Below are 18498 nucleotides of genomic sequence, written 5' to 3' on the forward strand. Positions count from 1 at the left end.
AGAAGGAAAAAGAAAGGAAGAAAAATAGATATTTTGTTTTACCAATAATGCTACGAGCCGACAAGGATACTACACAAGAGTTCCCAGGGGATTACACAATCAAGAAATCAAGCTATACTTAAAATTGGGTATCAAAACATGTGATTTTTGGGAAGGCTCAGTGCGAAATGCCATAAAAAGAGGAAGGAGTCGAGAGTATCGAGGACGAATCCCATTTCATGGATAGCCCGTTGGCAAATCCGTGAAGTGGCTCTGAGGCACAGCACACAATAAAAATGAATTCTTTTTCTCAGCTCTTTTAATTTTTCTTTCTTATAAGAGTGACCTGTTGCCAAAATTTACTCTTAGCTGCAATATGTCGTATTCACAAACCTCACAATGTTGTTTGCTTTAATAGTAAGGAAACTTGGAGCTCAGTCATTAAATTCGGCTCATAAATGAACAGAAATTCGTGTTCGAAGACCATATTTATGCACATCCTACGTTCATCCGGGTTGTATTTCCACTAATCCAAAGATACTAAACCTTCGCTTACAGATTTTTCTAGGTTTTCGGGAAACATGTTCAAAAAGTGGCATTACTGTTGTAGATCTTATTCTTACGTTCAAAAAAAAAAAAGCCACAAAATAATCAAGAGTTCAGCAACTTTTTCCGCAGCCTACGTCTTAAACAATTATTTCCTTAACTCAAAACACGATGTTCTGAAATAAAAATTTTGATTTCACCTTTAGGATCTAAAGTTGACGTGTTGGGAGGCCTAGAATAGCATATTCGTTGTGAGCTGTGCCCTCAAGGTATATATATATGTAGCTTGAAATACAATAATAATAATCAATTAACGTATTACGAACTGATAATATAACTCATAATGAGGTAAGTACGAGATGCTTCATAACAAGGCGGACACACAGACGGACAGACAGATGATCCGCAGAGATTCGATTGAAGCATCCGCGCGCGATGAACAAACATGTTTGAATAGAACAATCCATCAAAAAACGACAAACGCTGGACGCCGGCAGGACTTTCTTCGACACGACGCCGTGCACGCAACCGCGTCATTTTCCGATGCCACCGGCGCCTTGAACCGAGGTGTTCGTGCCGCTTATCGGTGGCATCATGAAACGTGCCAACAGATTTGCAGTCGAATTCCCAGCGAGGTACTGTTGCTGACTGTGTTGCGCTTGGCTCAGAAGAAATTGTGTGATCAGCGGATCCTAAAACAGAACACATTGATTTAGAAGAGCACGTCGCCCCAGAACACAACAAAACCTGCTCACCATCGCATTCCCTGTGCCCAGCATTTGATTTGCGCCTCTGCTTAGAAATCCACCATTTATCAGCGGATTTAAGGCAGCCAACCGCTCTGGGCTGATGTTTGCCGCCAGCTCTGCAGACACCACCGCAGCCGATGTGGTCGGCGGTAACACCGCAGGCTGTGATGTCGACGGTGGCGTAGTTAACGTAGCCGTCGCTATAGAAGGCGGTGGCGCTGATGTGACATTGGCGGACGTTCTAAAAACAAAATGAAATATAGTTCAGAATACAAGATAGGAAAAGAGAAAAAGGGTGAAATTGTTGATTTATTTCCAGTGCAATAACATAACAACATGTAGTCTACTTACTGATTTGGGAACGATGAAGTCATTGATGATTTCATAGTAAAGTTTTTGAATAGTAAAACAGCACAAACGGCCATCAAATAAGATCCTCTATCTTCCTCTTACATAACACAACTCTCAACAGCTAAGGAATTTGCAAATTTTGAAGCACTGACGACTTTTTGTTCCTTTATTCTGTTTTTTTTTTTTTTTTTTTCGCGTTGAAAGCAGATAAACAAGACTTTGGGACAGAAGCAGTGGAAGAATTACAATTCTAATAAAACTTTGAATGATGCCAAAGATGAAAGAAAATGGTCTGCAAATGAAAAAAAAAATAAAACTCTAACGAGACATGGGAATCTTTTCGCGAAGTACACTGAATTCGTTTATTTATTTTTAAAAAAGTCCGATGTGGATTTTCCATCTTAGCAGTCGTAAGGATACACCATAAAGGTAAACCGAAAAGAATGCAAGGTAATGCAACATTTCTTAACTATATCCACAGATTCGCTAGCATCTATTCAAATAGTGGTTCTGTTCTCTTATTTGATCGTTTTCTCTCAAACACGTAGTCTGCACTCTTTCACTCTCAGAACTCTTCTGTCCTTCATGTCTAATATTGGAACATTACGATGGAAGCTATCTCATCGTAAATAAGGAGCATCACTAGAAAATCTTATTGAAATGCAAGTCACTTAGGAGAAAGTTGGCTTCAAATACAGTAAGCGCATATAGAACAAATCGTAGCAAAAAAAGAAAAGAAAAGAAAGCAAAACTAAAACTGAATCCTACCTGCTTTGAACATGTGGCACAAATCCTGCTCCACTCGGCTGAGACGAGGTGAACGAGGACGTGGACGGCACCGACGATGCTTGGCTAGGTGGTCTCACATTAGGTCGTGGGGTTCCACTCGCCAACGATCTCAGTTGAGTCAACGAGTCCTCAACTCCCGATCCTCCGGGTCCAGAATGTGGTGCGACACCAACAGCAGCAACCGGAACAGACGAACTGGCAGGCACTATGGGTGAATGATGCGGGCTAACTAAGCTTGCAGTTGGCGGCGGTGGTTGTGGTTGAGGTACTACAGCTGTTGCAGTCGGTTGAGGTGGATGGTTCAGTGATGAAGGGACTTGTTGTTGCTGTTGTTGTTGCTGTAGCTGTTGTTGTTGCTGAGGGGGAGCACCAAGCGGCACTGACAACCGTGATGTCAACGAGAGCAGATGTTCGCGGCGACGATTCAACTGCACTAATTGTTCTTCCAACCGGATGTTTTCCGACTTTAATTGATGTAAGCACGTCAACAGTTGCGCCACATCGAATTGGGCTTGCGAGATTAAGAACTGCGATCCTTGTTCCCACTGCCGCTCTAGCAACTGTTCCATTGAAGACGGCAGAGTGGAGTTGGACGGACCGCCGCCACTGCTGCTTCCCTGAGGTCGTAGGGCCAGCGGACTCGTCCCGATCACGTTCGGATTGGATGGTTGCGCTGAAAATTCGGAAATGTACTAGAGAATTCAGCAAACTCGCAGGTGCAATAAAAATTCATTCTTCCATCTAGTGGTTTATACTATGGAGTCACAAAATTCACAACTTATGGATTGAACACAGGATAGTACAGGACCGTTTGAAGGATGGTTTTCCTTAATTATAGTCCCGTTTAAGACAACAATGCGCCTTCTTTTCGTATCTCCCTCGATACAAAAATTATACAATAGGCTAATTTTAATTAATCTTGCTACTTCATGTGAAAACCCATACGCATTACAAATTACGTAATTATGAAGGACCCTTCACAGATTGTAGCTGCTTATCTCAGATTTTTTAGAACTCCACTATCAAAAAGAGCGGGATTCTTAGAAATACGAAACTACAGGAAACCTTGAAAGAAGTATGTAACTGCATCGCAATAACAGAAATGCAGCGGCAGAACAATGACTGCCCACATCAAAAATAAAACACCTGAATCATATTTAAGAAATATGGGCCAAGTATGCACCGCTGTTTGTTTATTATAACCAACTTCGGAAGTGCACAGAAAATCAAGAAACTAAATGGTCGAGATTAGGAGTTCCACAGTATCACAAGAAAGAAAGTGTAAACTTCTGGATTCAACCTTTCTTGGGGTGAAGGAAAGGAGAAATAACAATCAGTATTACATGACGTTGCCCCGGTAACTGTACCAAAAGTCAAAGAAAGTTGACTCACCGTTTACAATTGGCGCTTGCTGGACGGGCGGAGCGTCATGTGACGTCGACGGTGTGGTGGCGTTTGTGGTCACCATACGTCGATCGACAGCAGTGACGGCGGCGCTCGGTACCGTCCTATCAGCAATCCTTTCCCGATGGAAGTCCGATACAGTCTCGGAGACAATTGGGCCCACCAGATCACGTAACGCCTTTTCGCTTTTCGTTCGATGGTTTGTGCGAGGGCGTTTCGCCTTGTCGGCAATCTCGGTCTTTGCGTCTCGGCTTCGTTTCACTAGAATAATTTATTTAGCAGTCTACAAAAACCACTACATCTTTCAAATTGCATCAAGCCACAGACAGCGCTGATTGTGCAAGTTACAGCTATTAACGCTGTAAATTCTCAGAAGAGCGTTTAGATGCACTAGTTAGCAGAGGAAATTAGGAGTAATTACTATGTAAAAAAACTAATGATTACGACTTGATAACTATGAACTGCACAAAAATCAAGTTTACAATTAGAGATAAAGAAAAAAGTCTCAAAAATGGAACTTAACAGACAAAAATACTTGTAAATAGCAGTAACTATGAGAGAACAAAATTCGGCTCAGCCTTAGGAACCTGATGCAAGTCGTTTAATTGACAGACGAAATAGAGGTCAATCAAGAAACAAAATAAAAGGCAAACTTCACATAGTTAACATAAGTAAATGCTTGAATGTTTGTAAGGATTATTTTAAAAAATGCACTCACCCGCAACAACTTTGGCAACAGAAGATGTAAGAGCGCCAGAAGATAGAGCTACAGGATCGACGAGCAGCTTTTCGTCATGATGACCGTTTGCATCCGGCATATAGGCCGATGTCATCCCTAACCGGTTGTGGTTCGTCAATTCGGCAGCCTAAACATATGAGTCAAGCCGAATATTGAGAAAATTTTGCAGCTACGCACCTGAACGACAGCAGCATTAACTAATGCGTTGAAGTTGTTCGTTGGTGGTCCATTCAGGACATGTTCCTGCTTTACAACCAGGACAGCGTTTCCACCACTTGACAATGGCGGAGTCGCGTCCAACGCAACAGAAGATCTGCTCGACGTTGTCAGTGGGGGAGAGAAGTTATTGATCAGATGGGAGTCTTCGGTGGACTGTGTGAGGCCGATCACTGACCCGACTTGTTCAGGCCTAAAAAAATCGATACAGAAAAAAAGAGCGCTAGATCAAGAAAGTAAACAAATCAGAAACTAAGGTCACACCGACCGGTCACGATTTTCTAACCTTGGAATTGGGTCGACGAGCATATGACCGCTATTGTTGCTGTTTGGCGGCGTTGGTTCGTATGGCACTGAACTTTGTGAAGATGACGGGTGTGCCCTAATCCGGCACGGTGGGATCACCTTTATCGCAGGATCAGCAGCCTAGAAAGAACGAATTCAACAACGCTCTCGTAAACCTAACCGCATACAACGAAACATGAAATCTGCAGTGAAATCAAGCAAAAATTAAAAGTACTGTAGATAGATGAGCTCCGAAAGAAGAATGTCAACAAGAACAGTCACCGTAATATCGATTTTCGCAATGTTTAATCACATAATCAGATAACCGGAGTTTCTAAGCGTACTGATAAACTGACATAATTCATTGGTGTCTACGACATGTAGGACAACCAGAAAAGGAACATATAGAATCTTGGGATACGTAGAAAAGGGAGGTTTATTATGACAGACAATATAGAGAAAGAAGCCTAAACAATTCTTGATAAGAAGAAAAACGAATTCAAAAACGTCAAGTCAGAAAATTTACAAAAATTCTTCAACACCTTTGACAAAAGTCTTCTCCGACGTTGCCGAAAACTTGACAAAGAATGTGTTCAATACTCAAATCTTTGTGGCTTCAGCACAAGCTTAAGAGCAGCCGAATTTTGTTGGTGTTTATGTGAATCATCATGTATTGAAACCTCCAAGAAATACTGAAGACGACAAAACTTTCCAACAAAAACTTCTTTTTCAAAATGCAACTTCTACTGTGGATTTACTGCATTTCAACTAACATTACCCAGCCCTGGGTACCGTTACTACACTTCATTATTTATACTTACCCAGAAACAATAAGTTAATTGCTACAGATTGAACAACTGCACAAACAAAATTTCAACTGAAAAAATTTTTTTCAAAAAAAAAATTATCCATCAATTCAATACTTCACAAAAGGATTGTGAAGTAGAGCAAGAAGAAAGTCTCTAAAATCTGATGACAATAGATGGTTTACAGCCAACAGTCAAATTATAAAATGCACTTTCAAACGTTTCCAGTGTCAAGTTAGAACGACAGTCGAGATTCAATTGATGCTACAATTGCGCATCTCTAGAACCACATGGGTCTTTAACAGAGAAAGACTAAAGAAAGGCCTTCGGAAATAACCGGTTTTTCGCGCTATCCACTAATATGTTGATCGTTCAGAGGTAGTGATTTCCGTACCTAAATCTCAAAAAATCGTGAAAATTCTCTAACATAACGAAATGTTCGTGAAATCTGATAACAATCCCACCAGTTTTGAGAGTTCTAGAAGACAGTTTTCGCAAGATCACAACAGTGAGCTTTGAAATCACAAGATAGCTTGGTGTAGCAGATGGAGTTCTAAACTACACCAACAAACAAAAACGAATCTATGAAAAATGGCGCAGATACTCGGAACTGGTCTCTACTAGCAAGTAGGACCACGCCAAACGGTGGTAATCGTTGCGATCTTTAATCTTTGGACAGCCGCAACCAATATGCTGAGCAAATTTTAACGAGGTGCTAAGAATAAAAAAACAAAAGAAAAGGTAAAGGGCAACGTCAGACAAAGTGGTAGGAAGTGAAGAACAAAACAGAGAATTATGTGTTCGACGATAACAACTCTAAGTGCTAGCAGAAGAAAAAAACTTCTAAGAAGTATAAAGAGGTTTTTTTTTGATGCGGATTCCGATGTGAAAGAGATAGAGAAGTAGCTCACAAGTCCAGAAGTAAAAACCTCACATACACATCTACTAGAAACAATTGCCGTGAAATTACTTTAAAGAATTACAATTCCAAGGTGAAATAGCTCAATTATCAAGTGCAAGTTGAGCCAATCGTACCCGATAGTTAGATTAGGAGAGTTACAGTTGACAACTCCTGAATCACGTGACCCCAAAACTGGCAACTTGCCAGCCGCGAGCACACCCCATGTGGTATGAACACAATAATCCGAAGAGATAACAAATAGTATGGGCGAACAACGACGCTCATAAAAACGCTGCTCTTCGAACGAACACGCGCACAAAGTGCGGCGACTAACTAGCGACGCCGGGATTGAACTATCTGCGTATGCGCCGGAATCAAATCGATGGATCGGTGAACGAATCGATAGAAGCCGAGTGAGCGCGCGCGCAAACAGCCGCCGCGTCATGTCATTCACTCGTTCATTCAACACTCCACCGAGGCAAACAATTAGCCAAGCAACCAGTCAGTTAGCCATCCAACCAATCAATCAACAAATCGATCTTGCAAGGTCTACGATATGGTTGCATGCATGCATGTGCGTACGTGTGCTCCGAGACGCTAAACGTACGTTGAAATGTGGGGGTCACATTCAGTTTCCTCCACCACCAGCACACCAACACAGCAGTGCTGGTTGCCCCTCGCTCTCTCCACACACATACACACATCCCAGACACACACACACACACACATGAGACGACAAACGATTTATCGCCGCAAATCGAAGCAATACACGCAGACGCACCAGGAGAGATAGCAGCAGTATTAAACTTCTCCGCTGAATGATGTGCAACCAGTGACTGTAGTGATAATTTGGAAAGGTAACGGGGAAACCCTGCTTTATTTAACAGAAAGTGCTACAAAGGTGTTACAGCTCATCGCCAAATAGCCGCTCTTATTTTTCCATTAACCACTAAGTTTACCTTGAAGAGAGGTGTTAACACTCACTAATTCATTCAGTCTCATAGATGGCGTCGAGAACTAAGGTGGGAAAATCACCAAGTGTTACTAGTCTTCGCATGGCCAAAATGGCCAAAAGCCAGAACTGCGTTTCATCTTGTTTTTACTGAAATCTGGGGGGCGCGGCTCTACCATGGGCAGTAAGCGGTAACTCTCTGAACCATTGTCCTCGCTTTTTATTTTCAGAATTCCCTTGAATTTCATAGAAGAGATTAAAAAAGATCATTTTTTCGTTAAAGAGTATTTCCGCTCCTGCGAACGAAGAGGAAAATGCGAAAAATGACCTTTTCAGGCTATGAAGAACATCCTCACAAAAAGCATACGCACGAGAATCAGACATAAAGTGAAAAATGCTTACTTATCAATGAAGTACATTAACTTGCATAGCGAATAAAGATATGTACGAATAAAGTAAAGTTCATTGGTTAGATAACGATGGTACGTTTTTAAATTCTGCTCTAATTAATTACAAGATAGCATAACTGGGTAAAGTCTGTACATTTATCCCACATGCTACTGTTGCACTACACGATATATGGGCGAAAAATATCGCTGATCATGTCGTGACCGCATTCGCCTACATCCAAAGATGGAAGTGAAAAAAAGAGAAAAGGAAAGAAGAGAACTAAAACTTAACTCTCAGAATGTTTTCGGAATTTCGGCAATGTTTTAATTAGCACAGCTAATGCTAATTGTTTGCATATACGGTAGTTAATTGGAAATGAGGACACGGTCAATTCAAGCCTCTAAATTGTCGTTTTTCCAGAGTGATATTTTTATGGTTTATTTCAATTTTTGTTCCCCAAACAGAACGAAAGAATTTGTAGTAGAAGCGCATATCACCATTGAGCGGCTTTCGAGCGAGCGTTACTTGGTTCTGTTGACAGGTACCTAGCGAGTGTTCCCTCTGCTTATGATTAGCGTCAATTATTCTACAAACATTTTCTAAAAGTTAAGTTTAATATAAATCTAATAAAAACGAGAGCTGCTAATCGTGGAAGAAAAGGTGATGGATAGAGTGCAAGAAATCCTCGACCCGATCAGACTCGATGCGACTAAGACTCGATGCGATATATGGTACATAGACAGACAGCATTCATAAGAACAGCCATGCACAACAACAGCACGATGGTAATTATAATCCATGAGTCAATAACGGCCTGCTGTTGGATTATAGAGCAGATCCAGATTGGAGTTAATTTCGATCTTCAGGCCTATGTGTCATTCAAGTCAAGATGTGCTCATATCACCATTCGAAGGAAAAAATAACTTCGAAAAAGAAACCAAACGATATGGGGTAGTTCGACATCGAAAATCAAACAAATTGGTGAGAGAAATTCGGAAATATTCGCGTATGTAGAAAAAAAAACCGACCAGGCTCAACGAGCAACCACCAGCAGAAAAAAACACTATGACTCATCCACTACAATCAAAACACATTCGAAGGAAAAATATTAGTTGATTTTCATCATCATCTCCAGCTAAGAAAAATTCATTTCGAAAACAGTAACTATCATCACAATACAAATAAATTCCTAACAATTAGAGATTAAAAAACTATCAGCTTCAAAAAAGAAAACCACTTCAGGGCTGAACTCATCCAGCACTGGCTTTTTCTCTCATACGGAAACCAAGGCCTTCCAGTATAAACTATAGCTTTTAAAAAAAGTTGCAGACAGCTCAGAATAAACCTTCGCACTCTTGAAGTAGAAGTCGAGTGGTAATTCACTTTTCCATTACTTTGCACAGATATTCGCTCGTCGCGTTCCGAGCAAACTGAATGATCAGGAACATGGATGTGACAGGGGGCCCCGGAGCCTCCTCAGCTGAAGAGGTCTAGCTCATGGGGTGCAGCTCAAGTGATGAGGATCCCTTCGCCAACTATCTAAAAGGAAGGGAGGTCCTTTCGCCACCGTCCAAAAGTGAAGGGTTCGAAGCACCAGCTCCGATTATTGCATCTATGATCAGGGCCGACTACTGCTAGATCATATAAGTTTCAGTAGAACTATTACGATTTACATCACCGCAAAATAGCTCCACTTATATCCAGTAACAGTATCGGAGATCAGATATTTTTCGAGGAGAACGGAAAGATTTCGAAGAGAGTAAGGGAAGTCCATGTCCACTGCAATTCTCACCACATTGCTTTTTGGATGCCTTTTTCTATGGAACCCTCTTGTGGAAACCAATCTCAAGTGATTTGGTGACAATAACGAAAAGAAGTAATAACAATTTCATTCAAATATCACGACAGCAAAAAAGCCACTAGTCGCGAAGATTCTTTGAAGAAATCTATCCCTCCGCTCAAAAAAGCAAAAAAGCCTGTGAAATGTTCCTTGTTCAGGGAAAATGCTCGCTGAGACGATTTAAGTCCAATGGAGCTTCAAAGAAGGAAATACAAGAAGAAGGGACTTAAACGTCAATGGTATATTAGGTCCCTATTCCAACATACATACTTCATTTTCCCAGAAAGCAGACTTTATTTTAAGTTTTCCTATTCCTCGCGAACAAAAACACCACATAGTGTTTTATAACACAGAAAAAAGTCTTGCCAAGAATATAATACAGAAAATTTATATTTAAAAAGTAGCGAACCTTGAATAGTGAACTCATACCCATTTTGTTCGAAAAACATCACGGTCCTCTTAGAATAACGGTGGAAATTCGTGAATAAAATGACAGTACTGGTTTTCAAAAACTCCAGAAATCCATACAGCCAGAAGAAAGTATTGGGAAAGATAAAGAGAATGCGTAGTAGTGAAGAGAATTGAACAACTCCAGCTTGGTAGTTGACTAGTTCTTTTATATGAGTAGCACAAGAACATTCATGAGGGTCTCGCAAAGTCGGAAAATCAAGATTTGCAACGAAATATTCCACATGAATACAAATGGAGCGAATAAGGAAACTGTGGAAATACTCAACATGACTGTACTAGCTTTGCATTGCATCACATGCATGAAACCTACTTTTATGACTTTCTTTACAAGCCCTCCAAAAATGTACAATACTAAGAAATAGATATTATCTATAATTGACGCTTCATAACAAGCAATGTATAGACATAAACAAAAAAAAGCTGTAAGCATCACTCCTGCTCCACACAACCAACCGCGTCAGTAGTATCAGCTGAACGTAAACAAACCGCGCGGGATCCGCTTAATGCCCTCGAAGCCACGGCTGGCTGGTCGGCCGGATGGCCAGCTACCCCGCCCAGGGGCCTCTAATGCACAACACCTATCCTTGCTGTTGTCCCTCTCAACCCTTATCGCAATCCACCGCTTTTGCCGCAGGCGTGCGTCAACTTATCGATCCCATCGTCACAACTATAAGTTAGCACTCGACGACTATATTTGCGGGAAACCTCGTCTCGTGGGAAGAATTTACCTACTACAAAGCTTTCCGCAGATAACGCAAATGTGGCCGGCTGCAAAGCCGAAAAAGGACCTTAACTTTTGGATCACAACTCTTTTACAAACACTACCACAAAAAGTCCAAAGTAAGAAGGAAGTAAGGGAAAAGGTTCACAAGACGTTTCACTGCTAACTCTTTCGCATATCTTCTAGGAAAACAAACTACATGAAATAAATCTATTTTTAGTACCCAACGTTCCCCCCAAAATGTAATCCTTTCAGTTCCTTGAATGAGATACCATCTTTAAAAAATACCCAAATGGTTGGGTACGTTTTGCCCGAGGAGTTTCACTTCTTTTAGAAAAAAGGTTAGAATCTCAAGGAAATTAAAAATCACAATGGTACAAAAGGCTAGCAGGGAATTTCATTGTCCAATATAAGCTTGAAAGAAACAAGGTCCGAGAGGTTTAAGAACGTGAAAATCAGATAGAACAATTACACTTTGTTTATTCTCAGGAGACAAATTAGAAAAAGTAAAAGAACACGAAACATTCAGATCATAACAAAAAAAGGTCAGAACATTAAAGCATCGAATTTGTAAAACAAAATTAGTTTAGTCGTTTACACAGTCACTCAAAGAATGAATGAGCAGAAACTTTGAAAACTGAGAAATGAAAGTTTTCGAGCGCACGAACAAAACATGAACCCATTTGCCATTTTCCAATTTCTTTTTCCAAATAGTCGTCAGAAGAAAATCTTCAAATGGACACTACTAACTCTCTCATTTCATTTTCGATTGCCAGAGTGTTCTACTGAAGAGAAAAGACAGAAAAGAATCAACAGAATTTGTGTGAATTTCAACAAAAGATTGTTGAGAGAAAGACTTTAAATAACCAAGTTTTAGTTTGAGGGAGCTTTCGTTAAAATCCACTGAAGACAGAAATGACTTGAGACGATTACGCCAAATTTGGAAGTGCTCAAAAACCAGCATTAGAATTAGACCAAGCTTTCATGCATTTCTCTAGCGCTCAACCATATAACCACGGGGTAAACAAGGTGATGTGCACAGGTTTTCCATTCACGAAAACTTTTATTATCGCAATTTTTGGCACTAGAAATTTATTCGTGCTGTAAGAGCAAAAATGTTCTTTGTCATCTTGCGCAGCAATTCAACAGGTTACAACTAGTTGTTTAGGATATAAAGGGTACACCGTGTATGCATGAATCTTACTTTTATATCCTTCTTTACAAGAACGTAGTACGTCTTCCAATATCCCGCAGTTAATTTTCTTGACACCTAGATGATTACTAGTCCGTATCTTTTAGCAGTTCTAAGGACTGCAGGTAGCTACATTTCAGTTCTAATAAATTCTGCGAGTGGCACAGGCAGATGCTGAAGCTACAGCAATGTAAATGCCAAAGGACAGCGTACCGCGTAGATTCGCACGCAGCAAAGCGACTCGTTCATGATATAAGAGGCAGCTTGGTGTAAAATAGGGAGTAATACACGGACGCTAAATCGATACGCCAGACACGACCACAACTCATTGAAACGCACACATGAGGCTTTACATTGGTCGTCCGCCTGGCGGCTGGTTGGTTCGACGGCGGCTGGCTGGCGTGTGATGAAGACAGCACAGCACAGGAGCGGCGGCGGCGATAGTGTTTGGTTGCAGGCAGAAACGTGGGAGACGACCGACAGCGTAGAGCTATCGATTTCGCCGCTAGCCAACAAACCGCTAGCGCCCAGCGCTCATCGCCGCCAACACGTCCACGCGGCAGCAGGCAGCTCAAACGGGATCGGCTCGAGCCGCCGGAGAAGGTCGGTAGTCCACCATCAAAGGGAACTATGAAAAAATTTACTTCAAAATGTTGCATACTGTACATCGTTCAAAGTCGACCAGTGAGTATGTTGTTAGAAATCTCCCTTTGATCAAATGCCAGCAGAACTCTCAAGAAATTAGAAGGGTATAGAAACGATCTCAGAGCTGCCACATTCCTCTTGGGAGTTCCATTAAATCACCTACACCAAACACCCCATTCACAAGAAAACATAATAAAAAAATAATAAAAAAATAAATAAAAAAAAAAAAAAAATAAAAAAATAAAAAAAATTAATAAAAAAGGAACAAAAATGAAAAGGCAGAAGATATTTGTAAGAATTTCGATCGCTTCGTTACAAACAACAACAGAAATGACGAAGAAGAAAGACATTTCTCTGTTAAAGGGGAATAAAACTTCATTTAAGAACGAAACTTGAAAAAGGAAATAGATGACATCGTTGACTAAGAGTAAAAGCTTAGTGAAAATCAGCATGCAGTAAAGGATATCAGTAAAGATACAAAAGGATGAGTCATTCATTACTGTACGGAATGTTCTGGAAAATTTCGAGTGTGAAGTTTGGTATGAAATTTGGATAGTTCTTATCACAAAAACAACTTTTTATGGAAAGCAGCGACACGAAATTTCCCAGCTAATGGTATCAAAATTATACTTGTTCCATACAATATCAGGCTAAAGAAATGCGCTTGAAATGCGACGCAGAAATTATCAAAATCGACAGTAGTTCAACTTTTCCTGTCTAATCGAAAAAAAGTTTTCTGTACGTGGAAAAAGCTGAGAAAGGAAAAAAAATCAAATCATGTATCACGCTCTCTGAACTTAGACGGCCTAAACTCTAACTAAACTGTGTGATTTGGAATATCTTCTATAATATATTGAATTAAACGTATATGCGCAAGCTAAGCGCCAGATGACTCCTCGCGGGCAACCCTCTATAACATTGTATGTGACTGAATCGAAAGGAGCTTCAAGAGCCCGGCAAACGTCCCCCATATGTCCACCAATTCTCCTCATAAAGAAACTCTCAAAGTAGTGGATGACCTGCTTCATTCTTGAAAAGTCCAGGTCCATTCTACCACATTTATGGAAAGTACCACAGGTGGAAGATTATGAATTTATAGGCTACGGCTATTTCAATATTAAAAGCTGAATTGATTACATTGACGACAATCATCGTGAGGATAGGGTTGCGCAAAATATTTGAAGAAACCAGGAAATGTAGAAATAACTCTATCAGAATGTTCAAAATAAAATAAACGATGTTCGAAAGAGATCAAAACTCTGCCAATTTCGAGAACGCCCATTTCTAAATTTGAAAGTGACAAACATAAAAAGGCAGCCATTAATTACACTTCTGCAACACCGGAAAGATAAACAACAATAACGAGACAAAAATTCATAGATTCTGCTTTGAAAAAAGTAGTTGGAGGTCATGCAAACACCTGGATGCGTAAATTGAAACACTGCGTTTCAGATGAGAAATAATGCAGCAAAAACCGCAATGTTAGCATTGGTACCATTACCACGAGTCACTCTTAATCCGCGTATTGTAAGTTGGTATCGCTGTTAAAGACATAAAATGAGAGGGGAAATTTATGTTCGACAGTGACGGTGTAACGCGCCTATTCCTTTCACAAATTGATCACTAAATTCTTTCAATGAATAGAAGCTATGAATAAAATTGAAAAAGAATCTAATCACGATCTTCATATTTTAATATTTCCCCTTATACATCAAGTGCCTCGACAAGTGCGCTAAATAGCGACAAATCATTATTTGAAAGGAACAATTGAAGAAGCTAACGATCCGAAAATTGCCAATTCCATAATCTCCTACAAACCAATTCCATAATTTCCTACAAAGTTGGAGTTTAGCACTGAGCAGAAAAAGAAAGAATCCATCCAAAAAGAATGGGTCGGACTCTTCGGAAAGATTGAGCGCTTCGAATTTCTTTACTCCTCTCACTCTAGAATGAAGAGGTGAGGAAGGTTTAAAATGAAGGGTTGAGGAAATAAAGTAATAATAGCACTAGCGCTAGAGCTATCTTTCATTTTCGTGTAGTGGACGATGTGTGAGAAAGGCACGGTCACGAAAAAAAAGCTTTAAATTACTTATGAATCCAACAAATAGGAGCATAGGTGCGATAGAGAGAAGCCGGACCCTCCTCAGGTGAAGGGGGTTCAGCTCATGGGGAGCAACTCAAGTGAAGGGGGTCCTTTCGATAGCCGTCCAAAAGTGAAGGGGGTCAGAGCACCGACTCCGACTATCGCATCTATGAATAGGAGTCTTATTGAAATGATTATGAACACGATTGTTATGAAACAGTGCCACCAGCATCAAGTTATTTAATTATAGCTTGCTAGTGAAGATTCTAGAATAAGGCGCCTAAATGCTAACATTGGCTGCGTATACGTCTGATATACATGTACATGTGTAATTACCATTCTACAGTCTCTCTCCCTCGGTGTTTCTAGGACCAAAAGCACAACAGTTGATGTCAATACCGAGGTAGCAGAGACACACTTTTTTTCTGCAGACAGATTCGTCAAAACAATGCTCTACGACAGATGCATTTGGTGCATTGTTATCGCACTGACGTGGCACCCAACCGGTCGCAAAATTGCGTTTGCCAGTGATTCTTGTTTTTCTTACCACGAGACTGAAAACTTCTACACTAAGTGCAGTGCACATATGTATAGCGAAGGTGCATTTTGAACTCAAAAACAGAGCATAAAATAAAGATGACACGAATGAATTTCAGAAACAAAATTTAACCTGCTGCGATGTCCGGTATATTTGAAGGCACTCTTACTCGAACAAAACCAATTCGTAATAATTCAGTTACTTTCGTGGAACGAAGTAAAAAGGGAAGTGATACAGAAACTACTAGTCGGCAACAGTCTTGCAACAGCTTTGTTGTATTTCGGTTCTTACAGCACAAACGCTTACAAAAACTGCAGAGCTATAGCAGGAAAAAAAGCCTGTTCAAAAGAAAAAAGTATGAGAGTACTTGATGTGAAAGGAGCAACGAACATTAGTTGATACAATGATTTGGCGATAAACGAAAGCGAGACGCATTGCAATGTAATAAACACCAAAGAAGAATGTGAAAAAGTGAATATGAAAAACCAACACTAAAAAAAACTCACCGCCTTCCTAAGGTGATGCTCGCAGTAACCACAATATTTCACATTCTTGCTCCCTCCACCTTCTTCGCACAGCAATCCACGTTGCTGCGCGCATGTCACGTGAAACCCTCTCTGCAACACAGAAAAACCAAATTACAGTAACCCTGGTGCATGTCAGAAGTATGATGCAATTATTTCTGCTCAGAACAGCAGAACTGCCACGACATTTACCTTACAGCCAGACTTATTGCACGACATACACGCCCCCATCTGGGCAGCCCGCGAGTCACCGGCGTTTGCGCAGATGTAGCAGAGTTTTTCGAAGCTGAATGAAATATTCCGACATACACGTGACTAGTCACGAATCTCACCGAAAAAAAAAACTGCACAAAATAACGCAGCATACCGTTCCATGGGGACATCGGATAGAATGACAGGATCCATACTATGTACATCGCCGAATCGTACTTCAGGAATATAAAGCGCACAAATCACATGTGCCCAACCTTAAATAAGAGCGTATGATGTCGGGTCGAGGATTGCCGTAAATGTGTATAAAAGTAGAAAAAGTATTTTCTGAAACAAAATAAATAGCAAGTGATATATATATATATATATATATATATATATATATATATATATATATATATATATATATATATATATATATATATAACTTTCAAGCGCTGCTTAACACACTCTTTGACACTCAAAAAACCGCTTTAAAGGGCTGTTACAAAACCGTTGACAAACTCCCCATGGATCGAATCTTCAAACACATCCGCTTGATCACAATTATAGGAGAGAACCGCCAAAATTCTTACCCTTCTGTTCGGTTCGTTTCAGAGCACCGTAACCAAATGGACACAGTTCACAACGGGCTTCGATATGGCCCACACCATTTGACAATGGTCCATTGCGTTTCACTTCACCATTAGTGTAGCTGTTGGCAGCCACGTGGCATTTCGCACACAGCCATTCTCCCTCTGGCACTTCTTGGATACCGTAACATCCTAAATATCGCAAAAATACAACTAGCACTTCAGGACTGAGATATGACAAACTAGTGAAATTAGTTTGAAATATGGCACTGTCCTTATGGACATGCACCTATGATAAACAAGCGGGACAAAAGCCGAGAATACAAACCACCATCGACGAAAGTTTTTCTCTTCCTTTAATTTCGTTGCAGTGACTCAATACTACGTTTACACCTTAACTACTCTTCCATGTACCACTTTAAAAAACCAGCTCTAATCGTAGTACTGACGCTAATGTTTCGGACGAAATTCATGCAGGAAATACGGCAACATACCGTAACTGCGCACAAACTAACCCACTTGCTCGTGAAAATGTGTCCTAATTCTCTAAGTCAGCGAAAAAAACTTTTAACTGCGATGACGAGTTGGTAAGAGCACGGAACTTGATGTCGTACAATCCTTTTATTTCTAATATGATCATCTTCGTAGAAGTTTACAAAAATGTGTACACAAAACAGAACGTGTCACAGCTATTGACACTGTACGGGTTATGTTATGGTGTTGCAACTTGTAAAATCGCACTCATTAGCAGATCCTCCAAAAGTATTGTATTTATAAAACTCCTCGAGAATCACTTTTAAAAAAAGAAAGAAAACCAACAATGAATACAACAATTACCGTGAATTAAACATGATTTTGAGAACAATTTCACGGATTAAAATAATAAAAAAAAACTAATCACCCTGATGAACTGCCACCTCACACCCAGGACCATCGCAGTAAATAAGCGGATTGTCGGTCCAACCATTTTCATCGGCACACACACAACAACCGCCGAGCATCTCCTTCATCGCGAATTCTTAACATAAAAGATATCTAACAGAGTGAACAGAGAAAATGAAATAAATTTCGATAACTTTACCGCGATTTTGTTAAGAAGAAACTTGGGATTGACAAAGAAGACAACGGAAACGAACGGCAATACCACCGATCCACGGTAGATCATCACGAAACTACCGACAGTTAGAAAAGCATAAGCAAGTTGAATAACAAGCTTTCTTTTTTCTTGGTGCAGAACCTAAAACAGCGAGATTTTAAGAAAAAATAGCTGCAATTATTACAACAACCGAATCGATACACAAAGGAGTGTTGTATTCGTCAGAATAGTCGTGTGTTTATCGACTAGAACAGAAAAAAGTATGTGAAGAAGAAAATAGAACGGGAGTAAACAAAAAAGTTGAAGAACACCAGCAAAGAAAGATAGACAACTCTGAAAAGCCCAGTTGTAATTGATTTAATAACTCCGATAAATGACTAAAAGCTCAAAGAGACAAATAATACTTTGAATAGAAGACTAGAACTTTCAAAGAAAGTCTGAGACTGTAGCACTTCTACAGAATACTTTCTCTCACCACGATAAGTGACGGGCTGACCAT

The 18498-nt window shown here is 40.2% G+C and overlaps 1 protein-coding gene across 2 annotated transcripts; it reads right to left on the minus strand.

The window, feature by feature from the left end:
• Positions 1 to 1058: 1058 nt before the first annotated feature.
• RB195_009454 (uncharacterized protein) lies at positions 1059 to 18498 on the minus strand (the record flags this gene model as incomplete). Of its 2 annotated transcripts, XM_064190014.1 has the most annotated exons (14): positions 1059 to 1217; positions 1281 to 1515; positions 2394 to 3087; positions 3807 to 4079; positions 4537 to 4684; positions 4735 to 4966; positions 5060 to 5199; positions 16104 to 16214; positions 16314 to 16407; positions 16489 to 16588; positions 16907 to 17095; positions 17805 to 17907; positions 17985 to 18140; positions 18475 to 18498. In XM_064190014.1, the coding sequence occupies 14 exons, from the start codon at positions 18496 to 18498 to the stop codon at positions 1059 to 1061; spliced, it is 2658 nt and encodes an 885-aa protein (XP_064047597.1). The 2 variants fall into 2 exon arrangements, with proteins under 2 accessions (XP_064047597.1, XP_013306035.2); XM_013450581.2 differs by lacking the exons at positions 17985 to 18140; positions 18475 to 18498 and having other exon boundaries at positions 17805 to 17820; positions 17868 to 17876.

The sequence above is a fragment of the Necator americanus genome, chromosome III (assembly GCF_031761385.1).
Source record: "Necator americanus strain Aroian chromosome III, whole genome shotgun sequence".
In the NCBI taxonomy this organism is placed as follows: domain Eukaryota; kingdom Metazoa; phylum Nematoda; class Chromadorea; order Rhabditida; family Ancylostomatidae; genus Necator; species Necator americanus.